This window comes from Populus alba, chromosome 8, assembly GCF_005239225.2.
Source record: "Populus alba chromosome 8, ASM523922v2, whole genome shotgun sequence".
Taxonomy (NCBI): Eukaryota; Viridiplantae; Streptophyta; class Magnoliopsida; order Malpighiales; family Salicaceae; genus Populus; species Populus alba.
In genome coordinates, this window is record NC_133291.1 from 13493784 (window position 1) to 13517269 (window position 23486).

A 23486-nucleotide genomic window follows, 5' to 3' on the forward strand; every position below is an offset into this window, starting at 1 on the left:
AAATTTCTTTTCTTTTAAACGAATAAGTAAATAAAATTACAGGTAATGGTACTGTTTTGGACTAAAGTCAGTGTCTATTGCGTTATTAAGGAAAAAGATATGTGTTGACGGGGCAAACAGGGACGCAGTTTTGTAGGCCTGCCGCCTGCGTTAGGCATCCATTATGGGAACTGGGATCCACTTCTTAATATCTCGCCACGTGGGTGAGCATCATTAGCCCAACGTGTGCCCGTCCTATGTCTTGGGTTGATAGTGAGTGCTCGGGGGGTTTGCCAGTTTATGTTTTCTATGCGTTTGAAAAATACATTTTGTTTTAAAAAGTATTGAATTGGTATTTTTTATTATTTTATAAATTAAAAATACTTTTTAATTAAAAAATAATTTTAAAAAATAACTCTGTCACGATATCGAACCAACATGAAAAGTGAGAATTTTTTTGTTAAGAGTTGGTAGACCAAAACCAAGACGTCTTGCTCTTGTTCCCTATCTTAAATTATTAATTAATTAACATAAAAGCAGCAACTAATGTTAATGTTATTAATAAAAGAATTAATTAATTACAAGGGTTTATTAACAATCGAAGGTTTACTGTCTGCTATGTCGCATTAACCTAGAACCCTAGAGGTATCATCAGTAAGTTTTACATATATTTTTTATTTTTTATTTTTCTATCCAGTATTAATAAGATTTTATATTTTTTATATATATCGTTGTGCTAGCTTTTTAGCAAATAAGATTAAATAAATAAAAATTAAATATTTTGAAAATTTCTTTATAATTATAATATTTTTTTTTAAGATTTTAACATGTAACAAACTTTTTTTTTACAGTGGGAGCCATGATAGGATTAGTAAGAATATTATGTTAGAAATTTATAATAAAACAGGCTAAATAAATATATTATGTTAAGGATTCATAATAAAAAATCTCATGTAAAACGATATTAGAAATTCACAAGGGTGGCTTATATAAAAAATTATTTGTGACGAAGGACAATTTCAAGCTAGCATTTGAATTAAAAAAATGAGTTATTTTCAATTAAAAAAGACTGATGCGTCAGTATTTGATAGTCTAATGTTACTTGTACGAGTCCCAGCGGGGATAGCTGTAGTTTGATAACCTACCACAACCAGGGTCCAATCTCATCCTAATTTTCTAGACAAGGGAGCATGTTTCGATTTTGAACCTCGAAATCCTCTTATGGGACGATTAGATCTATAAAAAGTAAAATAATCTTTATTTAAATAATGGTTATTTCAAGCAAATTATTATATAAATATTTTTACACACACTAGAAGGAAATGATAAATCACGGTAGAGATTATATAATTATAATTTTTTTACTATATCAAATTTATAAATTTTATTTTTTTTATTATAATAATGTCTAATTTATAATTGTTTTTTGTTCTTTTTCTCTTTATACTTTGTTTATTTATCATTTTATATTTGGTCTCTTTATCATTATTTTTATTATTATTTTCATTCATTTGTATTTTTTTTTCTTTTTTTCCTTTATTTTTTTTAGAAAAAAAAAGTATTATTTTTTATTCTTTACACTTTGAATATTTATCATTCTATACTTAACTTATTCATATCATTTTTTTTAATTGTCTTCATTCTTTTGTAATTTATTTTTGTAATTTTTTATTTTTTTTCTTTATACTTTTTCTTAAGAAAATATTATAAAAAGACTAAAAGAAAATAGTATTTTACTATAGCAATTTTAATATTGTTCTATTTTTCAATTATGTTAGAAATTAACTTAAGATCTTACATATTTTTATTAACATATATGATCTTTACTTTAGTTTATTGTATATAAACATTGATTTTTTTTATCCACAATCATGTTTCTTACTTAATATTAAAAAAAAACATGTTTATAACACCTACACGTTCATTCTTTTATATTATAAAAAAAGGATTCAACTTGCAGTGAGACAAGTCAAATAAATACTATAACAATTTTATTTTTCTCATTTATTAGCACGAATGGTTCTCAATTAATTTAATTAAATACATACATAGACTTTTTTATTTGTGATTAAGACTTTTTTGTAACAAAATAACACGTTAAAAAAATTTTGTATATTTATTTTTTTGCTAAAAAAAACATTTTATTCAACATATAATGAAATACGAGTTAAATAGCTAATTATACACGTAAGCCTATTTCACGACTTAGTTCAAGGCAAGGATTATGAGTTAAATCATGTATATTTAAAATAAGATTTTTTTAATTAAAACATGTATATTTTTTTAAGAAAAAATTCATTCGAGTTTTAATTTGACCTACGGGGGCTATCAGGTTGTAAATTAATTTGTTATTTTGACCGATTTTAACCCCGCGAAAGGTTTGATAAGATGATTTCAAGCTAGGGAAGAAAAGAATCGTTTACTTTCCCTTATTTTCTCCTCCCTCGATCATCGCAGTTTGCCATACATGTTGCTGGAGTAGCGTGTTTCCCCATGCCCAAAAGGATAAGATAGTTTCATACAGTGGATCCTTCAATGAGTCCGTTGCATTTCTCATCATGGTTCGTCACCGCTTTAAGCAAGACACCAAATTAAACCTCTGCCATGACAAGTGGTAGACCCCGCTTGCTCTTCTCGTCAAGTTTTTGCACATTGATCGCCCTAAAATCACGTGCAACCCTAAATATTGGGTCACATGCACGTGCTCATGCACCGAAATAAATGAAAACTTGGATTCGCATTTAATTTTCTTTACCCTTTACTTGAAGAGATGAAAAGAAAATCAAAGGGGCTAATCATAAGGAATCTATCTTGTAATACCAAATCAAAGAAGCACTGGACCTCAACACCCAACTGAAGTTGGAGGGGATGCTCTGCAGTCTTCTATTATTGACTAGCTGGGGTTTTTGGTGCTTTATAAAAATGTTTTTGCCTTTGAAAAAACATTAAAAACAGTAAATAAAAGTTGAATCTAATGTTTGACTTTACATCATTAACAACTTTGCCTCATGTAGTTGACTTTTACAGTCAGATACACAGTTCTAGGGATCACATCACACATGGGGAGCAAGCAACCACCAGCCCAAAACAATGGTGGGCAGCAGCGAGGCATCAGACAGCGTCTAGAGAGCCGAGCTATGATCAACCTGAGCTAACTATTTCGGCGACAGCCGACAAGGGTGTGAAAATTTCGGCTTTTGGGGGTTGTTCTTGTCCTGGCAAGTCATGAATGAGAAACCACAAAGCTGGCCCAAAAGAGGCAAGATGGGCTGCGTTCACTACAGTAACCAAATTACTTTATAAGTTTTAGAGTTTTATTCGTTGGTATTAAAATTAGGGGTTCACTACTCGTACAATCATATAATCTTATAAGTTAATATATATTTAACGTATAAATTTAAATTAAAAATTTAAAAAAAAAAAATCAAACTTGATTCTTGCAAAATTAATAAATTCAATTAAAATCATCCAAAATCACGACTTTACACCCGAGTTTACGATTTCACACTTCTTTTATTCTATTTGCTGGGTACTCTATCTCATCTTTGTTATGTTTAAAAAAAGAGAGGTGAATGAGAAAGGAAGGAAAAATTATGGTTGGCATGCTTCCACGTCTCTCAAGAACAGAAAAAAGTTAAAAAAAAATAAAGTCTATGAAGAGTTCAAAATGCTTCCACGTCTCCCTGACTTTTCTTACGTCGAATCGCTTCAAATACGCTTTATGCTATCTGTTTTTTAATTATTTTTTTTCATTAACCTTAATTAAAATTATTTTTTTCCTAATTAAATATTAAACAAAACATCCGCACTTAAATTAAAATATTCATATAAAAATTATTTTCGGGTGTACAAAGTGATGATAATGTAAAAAATATACATTAATTCCTACTAAACTAAGGTTTTATATATATATAGAAAACGAGAGAGTATAAGAAAAATAGCTGGTCAAAATGAACCCATGTAGAAGGATATTGAATTACATTCCCATAGAAGTCCACAAACAAATTGTTATGTTATTCTACCTCAAGCTCTCTTTTCTAATCAGTAAAAGACTTGGGCACCCCCTCCCCTGTTTAACTGTTTAACTACTCAACACTTCAAATTATTTGGTATTTTATAGTCTGGCTGCTAATAATTGATTTGCATAACACTACTATAAACCTACTAAAATTTTCATTTTTGTTTTAATTATGTTATACTATTATTTACTATTTAACTGAAATTACGAATATATAATTAGCTAAAATTTTACTTTAAATTCAATTTTATAATCCAAGTTTACATTATATTTTCCCGGTCAAAAAAATATTTTTGACAACTATCCAACAAAAAAAATAGCAGTCTCAATGGCCAACTTCAGAATAAAGGCAACCGTGGCAAGCATAAAACTGGAAAACAACTTGATAACAGCACTCAGTATGCGGAAGGATGCAATGTGTGCTTTGATGATTTTGGGACGTTATAGTTTCTCAGATACAGATATAGCCAAACGAAAACACACAAGCACACGCTTTCACAAAGCAGCCAACCGCACTTACAGAGCAAATACCCTAAAATGAAAAACTGTGATGCTTAACATGGATCTTGTGAGGTCTCCGCCTGGGTCGTTGAACACTCAGAATCTAAGTGGTGTGCAATTGCGGTGCAGTTAACCTATCAACATGCATTACCAGATTTAGAGGTTGTCTAATCACAGAGATCCCAGCCAAGTTTCTTCCATGCAAATACTTGGTTGGAGGAACAGAATATACAGTAAGGAACAGCTAGAATGGATCTCAGCCTAAGAGCATCTAAGAGCTTACTGGGGCACAGAAAAGTATTTCATACCTTCGCGTTGTTTACAGAAATGCTTGGACCATTAGCTGCAGAGTGAAGTTCAGAGCAAGGTGACTGCAAGGGAGAACATGTGAGCTGCCAAAGTGTTATCATGAAGAAAAAATTATGTTGCTGTTTCACTTCGGTACTAGTCCATAAAATTATTGATTTTCTAACAAACACTTGCCTCTGCCACGCTGGAGTTAGAGCGATTGTCCCCTTGCAAGATGTTTCCATCTGAATTATGCCCCCAACCTTTCAGTGAAAATGTATGAAAATGTTGGTAATATTCATACTAGCTGTAGGCACTAATGTGAGAAAGAATTACATGCATTTCTATTTTCGACAGGCACTGCATATCCCTTCACATAACATAAACATATACAGAATCGTCAAAGTTCATTTTTCACATGGATTTTGAATATAAACAACAGATAGCATCCACGTTTGGGAATTATAGGAGTGACATTTCAAATTTCAAATACCACGTCCATGCTGGCTCCAATTCTTCGAGTTACTAAATCAGAAACAAAAATTCATTGAACAGCAAAATGACATTGACTTATCTTCTTCTTTTTTAATAATTCATTGTGCGTGTTTTAATAAACTAAGCAAACGGGTGCTTCCTCAATCATTATACATGTCTCTCATAAAAAATAAAAACTTATATTAGTTGGTTCCTTAATTCTTGTATAAAAGTAACCAACCAAATTCAGCCAGCATCTGTAGTTGAAAAGGAAACATGTGAGAGGAAGAACATTATTCAAACAAAATTACAAATCCTGTAGCAACCACCTTGGGTTGACAGAAATCAATTTCAGCCATTATACTAACAAGTTTAGCTTATCTTCTCCAGATGTTAAATCTTCTGTCAGAATCCATGCCCAGATTATACCTTACAGATCTAGGAATAAGGTCACAATATGAAATTCCTTTTACATGTCAATTACCACATGACCAATCCCTATAGCAGAAAACAATACAGAGAAGGAAGAGGAAACCTCGATTTTCTCCTGTTCCCGTACTGGAAGCTTTGTTGGGAGATGGCTCTCCACTGTTTTGAACTAAGTCTTCAATCCTAGTCAGGCAATCATAAACGTTGTTACAAGTAAGAAATAGCTTCCAAACAGAGGTACAAGTTTAATGCATTATCCCATTCTTTAGGCATTCAACACAAGAGGACCCTACACTTCAATATACAACATCAAAGTTTCATGAGAGAGTAAGACTCCTCCTGGACTTGTCCAAAGCTATAATCATATTTTTAACTCTCTGCTGTAGAAGGGTATACTCCGGTGATCAAATAAATAATCTACACTGTCAAGTTCTTCGGCAGAGGGTACGAAGGTTTTGCTGGGTTTTTACTCAAGACACTCCTAGCTTCCATAAAATAGCATGCTAATTACTTCAACAAAGAAAATTATTCCATAGCTTGGCACTTGTGTCGTCAAGAATCTTGTTCAATTACCTGTCAGTATCTTCCTTTGTCACAACCATATCACAGTCTCCTTGGCACTCTAGTAACGAGGAGAATAACCTTCTATCCTGATGTAAAAGTAAAGTTTATTTCAACCAAAGAAGCAAACAAAATCAAGGTAGTCCAAAATTTAAATACAATATTATCTAAAAAAGTCTTTACAGACATCACAAGGTGCATAATAAAAAAGAGATAAGATATTATAGCAGAAAACACATTTTCACTTAGATTGACGTAGAGTTCAGCATGCTAGAACAAGTTTAGGTCAACAGCTGAACAATTTTAACACTACAACAATCAAAGTTGCCAGTTTGAATCTACAAAATAGATATTTATAGGGAATGGTAAGATTTTAGATTAGCACTTCACCCATATGCCATAATAATAGTAGGTCACATGGAGCCAAGAGATATTTCATATCATCGACAAAGTGTTAAATGGAATCATTATAATATTGGAAACCTTCTTACAAATAGGATTGAAACAGAGATAGCTTTAAGTTCAGAGAATGATATAGTGAAGAAGAAAATAAAATATTTTCCAAACCTCTTCATTCATATTTACAACAGTCTCCTGAATCCTCTGTAATATTATTGCTAAACCCCCCACTTCACAGTGCAATGCCTGATTATAAAGCATTAAAAACTGCATTCAGAAACCAATGTGCATTAACAAGTAGAATTCACATAAGCAGCCAACAGTTTCAACCTCTTTCTCAGAAATTAGATTCTGTATTACTGCATCCTTTGCAAATAGAGTTTTCTGAAGGTGAGGCTGGTTAAGGAAGCTCATACAATATATATTCAGCAAAATGCCCACAGCAGCAAAACAGAACAATGAGATACTCAATGCCTAGATGGATATCTCTTCAATTTGAGTTTGACATCTGTTATGAAGTTTTGCCACTTCCAGCTGCTCTTCTAGCTCTGAAATGATTCTGTCCTTTCTTCGGAACTCATCCTCGTCACCTTTTAATCTATTTTCCAAGTTGCGGATCCTTTCTGCAAGAAAAGCAAGGTGAATCTAGCTCAATCAAGTTATATCTGGATCTTGAAAAGCTATGTTATTCAGAATTAAACAATACCCAAACAGTTGGTAAGCTCTCATTCTCAGATCACGACTGGCAAACAATTGGTACATTCTCATTCTCAGATCATAACTGGCATTGTTTTAACATTGACAGGAAACAACTCAATTCATGTCTTTCAATGATCCTCAATCCTGAACTGGTCAAGGATCTATCTCTCCCATCCAGTTCTGTAATGAGCTAATCTTTATGCAAGCTGGTATGACACTAATCATTATTTATCACATCAACCACATCATTATTGACCTCGATGGATCCAATTTGAGTAACCATGCATCCATAAGCTGACCTTTCATATGACCAAACCAATTCAAACAGTCCTCCCTTTACCTATCCTGAATAGGTATCAATCTCAGTCCACCACGAATGAACTCTTTTCCTATCCAGTCCATCTATCTTAACATCTTACCCCAAATACACACATCTTATGAGTAACATGTTTTACTGTTCATCAATCACTGTAATAGCAAAATCAATCCAATAGCAATTTGATTAAATTTACCCTTCAACTAGATGGAAATAGACAAATTCTAGTTTGGCCAAGGGAAGAAATAATTACAAGCAATTACTCTTTTGAATGATGATCAGCAATAACAAGGTCGGAGCAGATGCTAATTACATTTTCATACAATCTAACACAAAACTATAAATGAGGGAAGGTAAAAGAGAACTTGGGCTTACCAAAAAATACATTTTCGAAAGCAGAAACCTTGTCCATCTTGCTCCGTAAGCCAGCCACTGAAATTTGCAAACAAGTTAACAGGACTCTAACACTAATACAATTTTCAATACATCACAGACGGTCCCATCCATTCCGGGAATCCACACACTGCATACAATCTATTCAACTTGAATAAGTAACTGTTTCGAAAGTTACATGCCTACTCCCTCTTTTTCACTAACAAGGAGTTGCACTTTATCCACAAGTTGCTTGATAGACAAAGCCTCCCTTTCTATGGAATCAAATAAAGACAGGTGAGAGTTTATCTTCTCTGATAGGACAATGAGCTTTCTATCTCCGGCTTCAATCGAACGTTTCATTTCGCAGGTTGATTCCTGATCATAAATGCCTCGTCAGTTAGAGAAGAAACACAGAACGCAAGCTTTAAAAAAAAAAAAACGAACCTGGTAGGAATTTACAAAACTTTCTTTCGATTGAAGCAGGCTTTGTATTGTTCCTTTCAAATCTTTGTGCTTGCCTTCGAGCAAGGCGTTATCATTTTGAAGGTAACTGACCTAGATCAGTGGCTAAGGAGGTTGGTGATTTCTACAAACACGTAGAGTGCCAAGAAAATAAAAATGAAAATGAAAATCAAGATTCTTGAACCTTCCTTTGGAGCTTTTGGTGCAATTCATTGGAGGAAGCCAACTCCGATTGTAATTCCTGCAACTGTCTGCGGTATTCCTCATCTGTTTGCTTCTGTTTCTGAATTAGAATTCGGCATTGCTCAGTGGCCGACTGTTCTCTCTCCTATGTGATGTTGTTACATTCAAAAGAATCAGAAACGATTAGAGAGAGAAAGGGAGACCGAGAGATGAAAAGGTGAAAGAAAGTCTGACCCTGAGACCTCCGACCTCGATAGCTAGGGCTTGGAGCTGGAGCTTGAATTTCGACAGTTTAAGCAACTCCATTTTCCCTCCAAAAATTGCTTAGCCATTAGAATCAACCCTTTAAATGGAAATCCTGGAGATATCGGTTCGGTTCACGCGAACATATTCCGGAAATGGCCGAAATAACCGAGTTTTATAGGGGCAAACTAGTCCTTTTGCTTTTTAAAAGTTGGGGATCTGTATAATATATTAATTGAGTAACTTTTTGAAACTCCAGAATAATAGGAAGACTCATAAAATAGAATAAAAAATGTAATAAAAATTTGTGAAAACATACATTAACCTCTTACATTACAACATGTGATTGTTCGTAAAATAAATGAAAATGCATAACTTATAAATGTATAATTTTTAAATATTTAATTTAAATGTGCAATTAAAAAATATAATTATTTGTAAAAGTGCAATAAAAAATAATGGTGATTGTTGATGTGGTAGAACTATAGTTTTGTATCATAGTTACAATCTTTTAAATCTGTAACTTCAATGAAAAAAATTACATTACCTTTTGATACAAGGAGCATAGTTAAGGTGTATGTTGGAATTTAATTCCAAACAACATTTCTAAAATTTTTTACTTCAAATTAATTTTTTATATATGTTTTTTTGTTATTTTGATGTAGTGATGTAAAATATAATTTAAAAAATATATATTTTTTTAGTAAAAAATACTATGAAAAGCAATTATTACCACATTTTTAAACATCTCATAAAACAATAATATGAAAGCACGACCAATAGTCTGGATTACAAATTAAACAGGTTAATCTGATCAATTAAAATAATATTATTTTGATTTTAAATAAATAAATCAAATTTAATCAAATTACAAATTAAAATGTTGAATTTATTCAAGTTTAATTAGTATATTTTTATCTAATTTTTTTAAAACCCTGCACAAATTAGGTCTCCAATTGACATCTTAGATTGATCCTCCGTGTGATTCTAGGTTAAATAACACATCATTTGTCACTTGTTTTGGATTTCAAGAGCTATCAACAAAGGGGTTTTCAATTTTCATGACAAAGGAATACTAGATCATTATTGACTGAAGCAAGGTTTTGTGTCAATTTAGTATTGTGAGAAATTATTTTTTAAAATGTGTTTTTTAAAAACATATATTAAAATAAAATAAAAATTATTTTTAACATCACTACATTAAAATGATAAAAAAAATAATAATTTAAAGATAAAAAAATAAAAAATCTTTAAAAACAAAATGTCAAACAAGGCTACTCAAGGGGGGCACTTGAACTCACTCGACTCTGGAAAAAATGGAAACCAGTCCTCATGTTGAGAATTTTAAAGTTTTAATGCATAAAATATATTTTTCAGATAAAAATTTTGAAGTCATTTTATGATACCAGATATTTATTCTTTGTTTCATTGGCTCTTCAACTGCACAAGATTATTGCCTCATTTTGATAATGAATTAAGATTTTAATTAAAATTAATTTCAATGACTTTATTTTAAGTGGCAAGAGCGATTGCAGATTACATGTGTTTCTGTACTCGTGGCCACAAAGAAATTTCCCTTTCCTTATTAATTATCGATCCAAATAGCCTGTTTATTCTCAGTCCCGGTGACTCATATCATACAAAATGAGTTAAATTATTTTTAACCGCTCTTGGGTTAAAAAATAATTGAATTAATTACATTATTTTTAACTTCAGATGAAGCTGAATTTATTTCTTGAATTTTATTTTTTTTAATTTAAGCACTTTAAACAATTTATTTGTTGGAAATATTTTTTTTTATTAATTTTAACCGTAAATGACAGCTTAGAAACACGACATAAATTGTGAAAATACATGATTTGATATATATATATATATATAAACACCGAAACCTGAGCAAAAAAGGCTTTTTTTTTATCGTGATTTGAGCTAATCAAATAAAAAAAAAATTAAAGTTCAAGCACTGATTCGCTTTTGACTCTGAGTTTAAGATATTTATAGATAGTTTAGCCTTGCAAAATATCCAGCCATGAAATGATTTCACGTAAAACAAAAACAACTACATTGTCCAGGTGGTTTTGATAAATTTGAGGGATGTATCTGCATTTTATTGTTTTCTTTGTTTGTATCTGCTATTAAAAAAAAATCATAGAGAGGGTAATAACTTATTATCTCTAAACCCGCTCAAGTATTAAGTTTTGCTCTTTTTAATTCATAAATATTTTATTCCCATGAATTAAAATATTTTATCACGAGAAATGTTGGTGCTTTAACCTTTTCTCTTCAATGAAGTGTGTGAGGGCTACAAAAGAGGGGTATTTAAAAAAAAAGTTTGATTTTTCTCCAAAAAAACAATATATTTATTTTATGATATTTTTTCTAAATTATGAATAGAAGAGGACTTTATGCATGTATTAAGCATAATTTATCAACAAGCCTTACCAGAGATAAATGGATTATATTGCCATAACTAGAAGATTAACTTAATATCACATATATCATCTGGGTCCACATACCATGGAGTAAAATCAGACCATTTAGTTAAAAAACTTTGTTTTTACAACTACACTCATATTCTCATGTGTACATATATATTACACTTACAACTAGAAGATTTGAATTTTCTTATAGAGCTTCAACAATAAAAATCCTCAGCTTGTTTTTTTTTTTTTTTTATGTTTTTGAACCTTGTTTCATTCCAATTGAATCATTCTAGAGTGTAATTAGATAAAATCAGGTTTGAAATTATAGTAAAAGTATCAAATTAAAAAATGAAGGGCTAAAATATAAAACATGAAGGTGTGTCTAACCTCAAATTCACAATAATTTTTATTTTAGTCCAAAAGATTATTTTGTTTATTTTTTTTTTTGTCTATGACTATGAGAGAGGAGAGATAAAGTAGCATGAAAATGACGAGGAAAGAAAAAAAAATATTGATCAAGATATTTTTTGATAATTAAACTTAATGTTTTTAATGTCAATGAGTTTCATTCAATAAAAAAAAATTTGATGGTGGTTGTTTTGATCTCTAAACATCTTTGAAAAAAAAAAGATTGAGCAAAGTTTATATATTGGATTCTTTTAAGGTTATAAGGTAGTTTAGGAAAAGTTTTAATGTGTTTTCAAGTTAAAATAGCTCGAAAATGAAATTTTAGGGGAAAAAAATCATCATTTGATTTTCAAGCATCTAATAGTGCCCATAACCTAGGCTGGTGCTTAGCAAGTTACGTGTCACATGTTTTTTTTTTTTTTAAAAAAAAAGTTCTTCCCTTATAAAGAAAAGGAAATGGTCTTGCCTTAAACCCATGCACACTGGCTTTTCTTTTCTATTTTTTTAAAAAATGATTACTCAATGTTGTATTTTCAATGAATTTTTTTTTTAAATTATCATTTAATATTTTTTATTTTGAATGGGTTTTTATAGTTTTTATCTTAAAATAAATTTAAAAGTTAATTAAACTTAGCGGAATCCATGACGTAAGTTACATGTTTGATATATTAACCTAAATTTACTTGAGTTTTTTTTTATTTATTCTTTGAACTAAGTTGATAAGGTTATGTCAATGCAACTCTCGCACAACTTGACTTGAAACCTTAACCAAATAAAGAATTGAGTTAATAGTTTTAAAATTTTATCCGTTATATCAAGTTTAATAACAATAAAAAAAAAATCAGCTAAGGGAAAAAAAAGATCCAACAAAAAATAACATGGTATATTCTATATTAATACTATAGTGATCAATGAACTTTTCAACTAATAATCATATTGATTTGGTAAGCGAATGATTAGTTTAAGAAAACCATGCAGGATACCATACGAAGCTAAGGCCATTCTTAGCTATTTTAATAATAGCAATAATGGTGATGACAGCGCTCTTTATTCTAAAAAGCAACAAAAATCCATAACAATAAGCGCTGGAATAAAAATAAGCCTTTTAACGAACAAGGAGGAAGCCGCAAGCAAACACACTCCTTGCCCTCGTAGACACTCAAATCAACGGATCCTTTACAGCATTCCTAGTAATTCGGTGCATCACATGCTATGTTGTAACTATTCTCGGTATGCTAGCAGCGAAATGGCCCCAATGTCGTGTATTTTGCTCGTTTAGTTTCCAAAAAAGGCAAGTGATAACAAGTATCGACCAAGGCATCCGTATTTTTCCACGTGATCAAAATACCTTTCAGACACACCAAATTAAAAGAGGGGATTGGCCCCAAGGACACGGCAATCCTACGGCTCAGGATCGACCAAGGCATCCGTATTTTTCCACGTGATCAAAATACCTTTCAGACACACCAAATTCAAAGAGGGGATTGGCCCCAAGGAAACGGCAATCCTACGGCTCTCCTTGCTTAGCCGGTTGTCATTTCTGCCAATGCATAGGATTGGACCCATCCAGCATATAAGATACTTCCAGCACATGTCGAATAAATATGTTGTCTGGAATTAATCATGATCTTGATCCGAAACCTCTTCACTCGGGAAAGGACCGATAGAAACTTTCTTGTCACTATACATGCCTAACAAAATTCGATATTCAAATAGCAAATGGAAATGCTTGTTTTAAGCATTATCTTTTCGAGCTTTGCCACTGGATATTTTACGAAAGCATTCTTGATTGGATATCCTAGTTATAAGACATTGCCTCGAGTTTTAACCAATGAAAAAAATCTATTTTTGTGTTATTAAAATGATTCCATTTTAAAATTTTATTAAAAAAATTAAAAAACTTGATCAATCCAAATCATTTCAATTAGATTTTATAATAATGTTTGATATTTATTTATCTGGTATTACCACGACATCAACATATGCAAGGAAGGTTCACTTCTCAAACCGAGAAAAGATTTTAGATATTAAGTATGTAATATTATAGTGTAATGTATTTTTTTAATTAAAAATATATTAAAATTATATTTTTATATATATTTTTTTATATTAGAACATCAAAATCATCTAAAATTACATAAATAAATATTAAATTGATGCTTCAAACAAAAAAATTAACAGTATTTAAAAAAACAAATGATTTGGTGCTTTAAATTTAAAACAATAAACTGAGTGATAGATATAAATTAAAAAAAGAAATTTGGTTTTTCGATGTTGATTTGTTTTTTTTTTTTTTTCTAGGCCAAAGAAAAACATAGCTTAGGTGTCTTTTCAAGCACGTTAGAATTTAACACCCTGTGCTTGTTTTATAGCTGTAGTCTGTACCTGTAGATAAACTGCTGTCACGTGGGCCACTTCTTTACTGGATACGGAAGCTCATGCTGACAAGATGGGCACGTGGGTGAATCTATCTCATCCACTTCTTTTGGACACGTGAAATTACAATATCTAGGACTCGAGGAAAGAAAGCAATCTCGCCTGTTTCTTTTCCAAACCTCGCAAGGGAAGATGCCTCTTTTGTTGTTATGCCTGAAAGGATATGGAAGAGTTATTGCGATAGCGAAATGTGTAATGGTCTTCCAAAAATATGTTTTGCATTTTTAGAAAAAATTTAAATTTTTTTATTTAAATTATATATATATATATATATATATTCATATCATTTTATTATACTAATATCAAAAAAAAAATTATAAAACATAAAAAAATATTATTTTAATATATTTTTTAGTGAAATAAATTTTAAATCAAAATTACTGTTACATTTCTAGAATGTATTGATAGTTTTTTTTATTATCGCTATATTTTAATTATAAATTATTTTTACCCAATATTCATGAAAATATTTTTAGCTTGATCTATATAAATTTGTGGTTGGTGAAGTTTAATTAGTTTAATTAAACGGAATTAAACTTGTGGTTCCTGGTAAAATATAATTTCAATTGTAATGTCAAGAGAATTCTAAATAATTGAAAGCAAGAATAAAAAGGTACGTAAAGAGCAAGTAATATTTTACAAGGGTAACCACAACTTGATTGATGAGAATAATATGATGTTGCGCTATTATAATTTAAAAACGCTCATCCACTCAAATTTTTAAGTTTTTGAGTTAAATATTTATTTTTTTTAACAATGATTATTGGTGTCCTTGACTTCCATGTATATATCTTTGATTTTTTTAGTTTTTGATGGTGGTTTTTAGATCTTGATTTAAATAATTTTTCTAAATATGATGTAAGAATCTAGACTGGTACATAAAAGTTAGAGAAATTATTAGTTGAATCTAATTTATTATATGAGATCTTAAATTGATGTAATAAAATTTTTGCATGTCATTAAATTTGTTGATGTCATTTTCTGATTGATACATTGCTACTTATTTAATTACAAAATTATAATTTTAATATTAAATGTGAAAATATTTATTTTTTAAGATTCAAAAATTAAATTAAAGATTTGGAAAATTTTAATTGGTTAATACATGATTTTAAATAATAAAGTCGATGATGCTTAGTTCATTGTGTAAGAAATTTTAAATTTCTGGATTATGTAAAAGCCACCTCCTACAGTGGAGCCCAATAGAACGTATCAATAAAATAATATGAAATGGAATAGCGGCAAGGGCTATGGTGATAAGAGCAAACTTTTTTATTATTATTTATATGGAAATACAGATGAACTTGTATACATTTTAAATTGATAAAAAAACCCATGTAGTTCAACGATTCCTTTTATGTGGTTGATGAAAAAACAGCTCTTGCGAGATAAAAATAAAATAAATTTTAAGAAGTAGATTAAGGGTATATTTGTTTTTGAGGTAGTTTTTGTAATTTTGGTTTTAAAAAAATAAGTTTAAAAAAATATGGTTAGATATGGTTAGTTAGATTTAGATATGTGTTTGGTAAAAATTATGGTTGGAGTTTATGTGTAATAAAAAACATGTATGAAATATTTGATAATTTTGTTTGGAATGGTGGTTGCGATTGTTTTTTAAAGTGTTTTTTTACTTGGAAATGTATCAAAATAATATATTTTTTATTTTTTAAAAATTATTTTTAATATTAGCACATCAAAATAATTTGAAAATTAAAAAAAATATTAATTTAAAATTTTAAAAAAAAAATAAAAAATTAATTTTTTTCTAAAGTGTTTTTGAAACGCAAAAGAATATCCTTCTAAACGGTGTTTTAGGAACAAAAATAAACAAGTTTTTTCTTGAAAAGAGACGAGCCAAAAATAAAAATTGCCAATTGCAAAGCTAGATTCAATTTTAATATATATTTGAAAAAATATATTCAAAAAAGAAATAAATATATATATTGGAAGTAGAGAAAAAATTTCAAAATTTTTAAAAAACTTTTTTAAAACGTAAAAACAAATATGTTTTAATAAAAAAATTCAACTCGACCTAAAATGAAAAAAAATTATCATCACTCAGTTTTTATACAATATAAAAAAAGTTACATTAATTTATTTAAAAAAAAACAAATTCAATACAAGAAATAAAAAAAAAATCTAAAGAAAAAAAAATTAAAAATATCTTGAAAGAAATTGAGATTGAATTTGGGATACAAGCAAGACCTAGCAATTTTTAGTATAAAAAATAGAAAAAATAATACTTCCAAAAACACTTTTTAACTAAAAAAAACAGCTAAAACATCTCCATGATGCTATACGAAACTCAGTTTAAAAAGCATGTAAAAACTGTTTCTCAAAAACTGTGTTTTAAACTCAATTTTTTAGTGGGCCCCACAGTACATGACGCAATTTGATTTGTCACCAAACACTTTGCTACGTTTGTTGCACTTCAAACACAGAAGCAATTGCAAAACAAACACAACCTAAAAATTTGTAAGACCACAACTTAGATCTTATATGTTATCTTAAAAAAAATTGCAAAAAGTCCTCCTCCCTTCCTCCATATTTGTAGACCATTTATATAATTTTACATATTCATAGTTATAAAATTTGATCACGTTTATCGCTTAACTCAATACTTGAACCATGAATTAACTTGAATTAATTTAAAATAACGATATTTCAAGATTTTGTTTTTTTTTTAAATGAAATGGCCTCACTTTAAAATATTTTTTTAAAAAAAAAAACCAATTTAGACCATGTTATTGGTTAAATTACTGAGTTGATCAAGTTTGATCACATCAACTCCTGTATAGTTCAACATGAAAGTTGGTCCGGGCAAACAAATTATGAGATGAACGTCCCTTATATCAAGTTTATCTATCATACACTCATATGATGTGTTCCCAACTTTTTTTTCCACAAAACACTTAAGTAGCGTTTGATTATTGAACCGAGATAAGGATAATAGATATAAAGAAACAAAACACGACTATGACATAATTGTATTTGGTAGCAATATACAAGACAAAGTGGTTGTGTTATATATCATGTTTGATTATGGTAAACAAGACATGCTAAATTATATATATATATATATATAATTCTATTTTTCTCTTACTATGTATTGAAACTTGCATTTTTTTTTTAAAGTTATTTGATATTTTTATTTTTTTACTTTGGTTTATATTGAGCGCTAAAATTAATAATATTTATAATAACCCTATTTATAAAATCATGACTGACTTAACAAGTTGATTTTGGGCATAAATTGGTTCGAGTTTAAGAAAAAATAAAGAAGCATATGACTCGAACTTGGCCTAGTAAAAAACTCAGGTAAACTCGGGATAAAATATGGGTTAAAAACTCGTTGACTATTTTTTTAAAAAATAAAATTTAGGTTCAACCGAGTTGACTTTCCCAACCCATGACTTGAACCTTGTCTCGAGTTGACTCCCGAGTCGGATTTAAAAATTATAATAATAACCATTTTTTATTCATACATTGATGCGAGTCAACCCATGTTGACCCTCCTAACTTGCGACCTGGGCTTTGCCCCAGTTAATTCTTAAGTTTGGTTTTAAAACTACAATAATAACAATTTTTATCCTTACATTGACATGATCAACCCCGATTGACCCTCTTAAATTGTAATCGTGGCCTTGCTCTAGTTTGACCCCTAATCAAGTTTAAAAACTTATGATTATAATTATTTTTATATTTATATTAACTCGGATCAATGATCAACCCCAATTGTAACCCGACCTTCGCCCCGGATCAATCCCCAAATCGGGTTTTAAAAATACGATAATAGCCATTTTTATTTTTATGTTGACTCAGGTCAACTCGAACCTCGACCAGTGATCCAAGCCTTGCCCTCGATCGACTCCCGAGTTGTGTTTTAAAATTATGATAATAATTACTTTTATATTTATATGTTTTAGTTGTACAATTTTGGAATTGAGAAATTTTTTATATGAATTTTTCATGAATAAAAAATTATAAATATTATTTCTAAAAACATATCATCTCTAAACCTCATATTTTAAAAATACAGAAATTCACTCAAAAACAATTCCAGAAAAAAAATATTTTTATCTTCTATCTCATTAATTAAATAAATTTTTTATCTTTATTTTTATTTTATTTTCCCGCAGCACACCAACCAAGTGCTCCCCTAAGAACACGGAAGAAAGTATTAGTGGATAGACCCACGCCAACGAGTAGGTTAACTGTAGAAGAGAAGATAACACGGGGCCACTCAACGATGGTCCTCAAATATCAACTCATTAAGACCCATGATTATCTGAAATCATGAACTCAAAAACCATCATTATGCAATTCTTCGACGTCGTTCAACTTCATAATGATACACATAATTATTAGACATTATCATGGAAAATGATATCCTAATCAAGAAAGAAATAAAGCATATAAATGACGTCCATCCAAACCTTTTTTACATTATTTTTATGTTTTAAAAACATTTCTAAAAAAATTTAATTTTTTTTATTTTTTTTCTTTACTTCAATTTAATATTTTTTTATATGTTTTTAGATCATTTTGATACGCTGATATAAAAAATAATTGTTTAAAAATAAAAAAATATATATTATTTTGATGTATTTACAATAAAAAAATACTTTAAAAAACAATCGCAACAACATTTTTAAATAAACTAATAAAAACACTTAATAGAAAAAAAAATTTAAAATTTCAAGAACTAAAATAACAAAAATATAAACACTCAAATAAAAAACTTGAATATTTAAGACACCGAATGTGTAATGGATAACTCTTGGAGCATTTCTAATAGCAAAAACAATATTTAGAAAACCCAAATATAGTTTTTTGAATAATGTAAATATTGTTTTTTTTTTGTTATGAGCATTCTAATGAAAAAAGTCATTTTAACAACTTATTTATATTTGAATATATTTAATATTAGTCCTTTTAATTTATTTATTTATTGAAAACAAGCATAGAGAAAAGCGTAATTGATGAGAGAAGGAGTTTTTAAATGATATATTTTAATGCTTTTGGCTCTTTCAATAGGTATACAGGAATGAATTGTATTTGACAACAAAATTAGTTTGGCTCTTCATTCGACTTTCTCATTGTAGCTGACTAGGAAATTAGTTTTTTTTTAGCCTTTTTTTTTTTTGCTCTAAATTTGGATTTGCTTGGCGAGTTAATGCTTTGAATTTTATAAAAAATAAAGAGGATTTGACAAAATATGGTCGGATTAACCTATTGGTTTTTTTAACAAAATATTTTTTAAAATAATAATATTTTAATTTTGCATTTGAAATAAATAAATTAACTAAATCAAATAGAGACTTTAGCATGAACAAAGAGCTTAGAGAAAGATAGTTTAAAGGAAATTGATTAAAATAAAAATCCAAAGAGGTGGATAAATTACTATGCACGCAAAAAAAATTAACTCACAATTTTTACCCTCTTGGTTTTTTATTTTGCATTTAATTTTTATTTTTTATATTATTTTTTGAGGTCTTTTATCAAATTATTTTTTTTCATTTTCATTATCTAACATTAAAATGCTATTTTTCCTATTAATTTGTTTTGTTTTGGTTTTAGATTTGATATTTCTTTGTTTTCTTTTGATTTTAGATTTTTTACTTGATTTTTTTTAAAAATGTTTGTTTTTTATTTTTAAAAAAGAGATTTCATCCTTGAGTCATTAATGTCCTTTTCACCCTTGATTTTTTATTTAGTCTTTAATCATCATTTTTTATATTATTATTTTATTTGAGGGTTTTTTTTTTATCAAATCATTATTTTTTTTCAATTTCATTATCTGATATTGAATTGGTTGTGAATTGAGAGGCGTGATTTTCATCATTAGGGTTGCTTTGGGCTCATGATCAAGGTGACGAATTTAAAAGGTTGACTTGGGTGATTTTGGTTTTTTTTTTATCCTTCAACACCTTGCATTCTATTATTTTTTTGGGTTTCTTTAAAAATTATCATGGCTTCATACATGAATTGTATGCCGATAAAAGCACTCAAGTTTGCTTGAGTTATTTATTTTTCTTTTATTTTTTATTTTTTTATGACACTCTCTATTAGATTAAAATGTATTTTCATTGTCTTTTTTAATTATTACTTTTTCACCATGATCATTTTTTTTATTCAATACATCTAATACCATGGGATAAGATAATTTTATTCGATTCTATGATCTAAATTTTAACTTTATTTATTTATTTTTTAATCATAATTGTGATCTCTAGATTATTTTTATGCTATTTTTTTTTTCAGCCCGTAGCACAACATGGGTCGAGTCACGGACCAGTAAATTCTAAAAGCTCACAATAACTGTTGACTCCCTGTCTCACTCCACTAGAAGTAAGGGACCACTTCAGTAGTCAGAGTCCTATTTAGTTCCAACTCCCAAGGAAGTGAGTGATAGATAGCACAGCGCACACAAAACTCCATTGTCCAAGGAGATCACACACCAACACCAACATCAACACTGTCTCTCCCTCTCCCTCTCCCTCGCCCTGTATCTCTATTCTAAATGTGCTAGTTCTCTTCTTTATCTACTGGGATTGGGATTTTAATGATCAGGATGGATCCGCCTGCAATGATGAACGAAGGCCCTCCCTACACTTTAGAGGAGATCTGGCAATTTACCATCAATGGTAGCGGAAGAGGGCAGCTTGAATTACTAAACTTGGAGCGGAGAGCAGCAGCTTCTGCCAGGAAACGCCGCGAGGTTGATTTGGATGTTGATGATTCTTCTTCTTCAAAGCCTACAACTCTCTCTCCTACCAAAGCCAACACCAACACCAACACCAACGGACTTCTGGTATTTTATCCATCTCTGGATTTCTTTCTGATCTATTTTATTTAATGTTTTATTGATCTAATCAGCAACAGTCTTGAGGTTTACAGTTCAAGATTTAGAACGAGGTTTTTAGGACTTAGCTGTTCCTGTTTTTGACTTTTGAACTGAATTGGGAGCAGAATGATTGTGATGGTAAGCGGCTTAAGGCATGGGGGAGTAGAGATGACAATCATCGTCATCAACAACAACAACAACAGCATGATTCTAAAAGAGAAGCAGAACCCAGTTCAGGCAAGCATGTGGAACACAAACCTCAACCACCAGAACCACCCAAACAAGATTATATCCACGTACGAGCAAGAAGGGGTCAAGCTACTGATAGCCACAGTCTAGCTGAAAGAGTAACTTTCTTTGTTTATATCCTCTTAAACTAATATCTATTTTGAAAAGAGAAACTAAAAATGTATTTTTTTAGTATTTAGTGAATGATAGTCATGACATTTGATGGAGATTTTTCATCCAACAACGTATGACTTTTGCTTATGAGAACTGTTATGTGGACAGGCTAGGAGAGAAAAGATAAGCGAAAGGATGAAAATTCTTCAGGATATAGTCCCAGGTTGCAACAAGGTATGGTACTGGAATTAACTTAAAATCCATATCTGTTTCCTTTCTGACAAGGAAAATTTATTTTGATTTAGTCCCAAAACACTTGCATATTTGTTCCATCATCCATCTAGTCTTGCAGAAAAATATTGTGAAATGAATTTAGATGTCAATTTGTCAATAGATATGTTAGAGTAATCGAGGACTGGGATTTAGGCAACAATAAGCCTAAATTCACTGCTGTAAAAATTGTGGATTATTATAAAAGAGCACTTTTGAGGTTGTTCTTGAGCTTCCTTATGCTAACATTTGTTTGAGCAAAGTTTGACAAGGCAGATGTTTGGAGTTCACTTCTGTAAAAATTAAATTATAAAGGAGTAGTTTTGAGCTTGATTTTGATTTTTTGGATTATATTTATTAGAATACTGTAAGATAAGGCACATATGCTTTGATGCAGGTTACTGGCAAGGCCCTGGTCCTTGACGAGATTATCAATTACATCCAATCATTACAACGTCAGGTTGAGGTATGAATTCTTATTTCTTATGATGGACTGAGTGCAGAAACAAGCGGTATTCCTTTTGTTCTCGTTTTATCCCTATTGACTTTAGTATTAAGTCCTACAAATTACTGGGAATTGCAGTTTCTATCAATGAAGCTTGAAGCAGTTAATTTGAATATGAACCCTGGAACTGAAGTCTTTCCTTCAAAAGATGTAAGTGCCAACACCCTGTCCTGTTGTTATTTTAAGCATGCTTGAATTGTTAGAGTACTCAGCATTTCCGCGGTTGTTTTATGCTCTGTTGTTACACATGGTGGTTTATTTCAAACCACCATGAGGAAGAGGGCATCCAGAGTCCCTCAGTCTTCCTTTACCATGTAGATGAGATGGTTGGCAGTTCAGACGAAGCAGAGATGCATTATCAAAGGAGGATAGTTAAACAATCTCTGCTTCTTTTAGATTCCTCCCTCCTTATTTTCTTTGATTTTTGACCTGTTAGGAAATAGAGTTTATCGTCTTACCAGATTTTGCATGATATACTTGGCTGTGCAATCTTGCTTTTGCTGTTTCCTGTTTCTGCTTAGGCATTACTATAGCACAACATTAAATTCTGTCGTGGATTAACCTTGCAAGTGGCAGACACGCTTAAAATGACAGATTTCCTTAATGAGTTGACCTCCTCTATATGATCCTTTAATGGTGATTTTCCAAGGTGATGACTTCTAGCTTTGTATAGTTTGATTTTTATCACAGATGAATAAGAGAAAAGAGTTGAGAGCCTGATGCAGGTCTAAGTTTATGTTGATAAATAGAAAGTGAGCAAAGATGCTGTGATTTCCTTTGTCTCATGAATAATGAATCTGATGACGAATCAGTTTTCCATTTCAGTTTGGCCAACACACATACTGCTGGCATGGCATTTGGTTCACAAGCCACAAGGGAATACAATCACTGTACATCACCGGAATGGTTGCATATGCAGGTTGGTGGTGGTTTTCAAAGAACGTCATAATATAGAAAATCTTCGTCAATTACCAGCAAGAACCTTCAAGTGGCAATGCTTCTTCTTCCTTCATCGGCTGTCAAAATATACGCGCTAGGTTAAAACGAAGAACACATTTCCAATTCAAGCTGCTCTGAACATCTCCATTTGTTTGTGTTGGAAAACGATCCTTTCACTCCATATATCTTAACAGGCAGCATGTTCTTGTCTGTACTAATACGCGTACAGATCCTCCTAGAATTGGCATTAATCTTGTTAGATAAAGTTGCATGTCTAATATTTCTAGTGCTCACATCTTGTATAAACTTTATTTTTGCGTTGTGTTTGTTAAGAAGCTGAAGCTTATTCAACAAAGTACGCCTGTTTGTGTTGTGTATCTTCGGGAGTC

General features: G+C 30.3%; 1 protein-coding gene and 1 pseudogene across 1 annotated transcript; one reads left to right on the plus strand and one right to left on the minus strand.

Moving 5' to 3' along the window:
- Positions 1-4341: 4341 nt before the first annotated feature.
- Positions 4342-9076, minus strand: LOC118058550 (uncharacterized). The gene is made up of 13 exons (XM_035071260.2): positions 8919-9076; positions 8686-8829; positions 8484-8594; positions 8240-8414; positions 8040-8096; positions 7136-7272; positions 6980-7039; positions 6818-6895; positions 6263-6339; positions 5796-5872; positions 4982-5049; positions 4807-4890; positions 4342-4632 (listed from the first exon to the last, which is right to left on the minus strand). The coding sequence occupies exons 1-13, from the start codon at positions 8988-8990 to the stop codon at positions 4552-4554; spliced, it is 1221 nt and encodes a 406-aa protein (XP_034927151.1). The 5' UTR covers positions 8991-9076; the 3' UTR covers positions 4342-4551.
- Positions 9077-20600: 11524 nt separating this feature from the next.
- On the plus strand, positions 20601-23390 carry LOC118058540 (transcription factor BHLH089-like; annotated as a pseudogene).
- The last annotated feature ends 96 nt before the right edge of the window (positions 23391-23486 follow it).

Bases quoted from the DNA above. Each gene is read 5' to 3' on its own strand.
- LOC118058550 (XM_035071260.2), bottom strand. From the start codon at position 8,990: ATGGAGTTGCTTAAACTGTCGAAATTCAAGCTCCAGCTCCAAGCCCTA. The intron at 5,873-6,262 runs GTAATTGAACAA...TTGCCTGACTAG, and splicing joins ACAAAGGAAGATACTGACAG to GATTGAAGACTTAGTTCAAA. The intron at 4,891-4,981 runs GCAAGTGTTTGT...ACACTTTGGCAG, and splicing joins CTAACTCCAGCGTGGCAGAG to CTCACATGTTCTCCCTTGCA.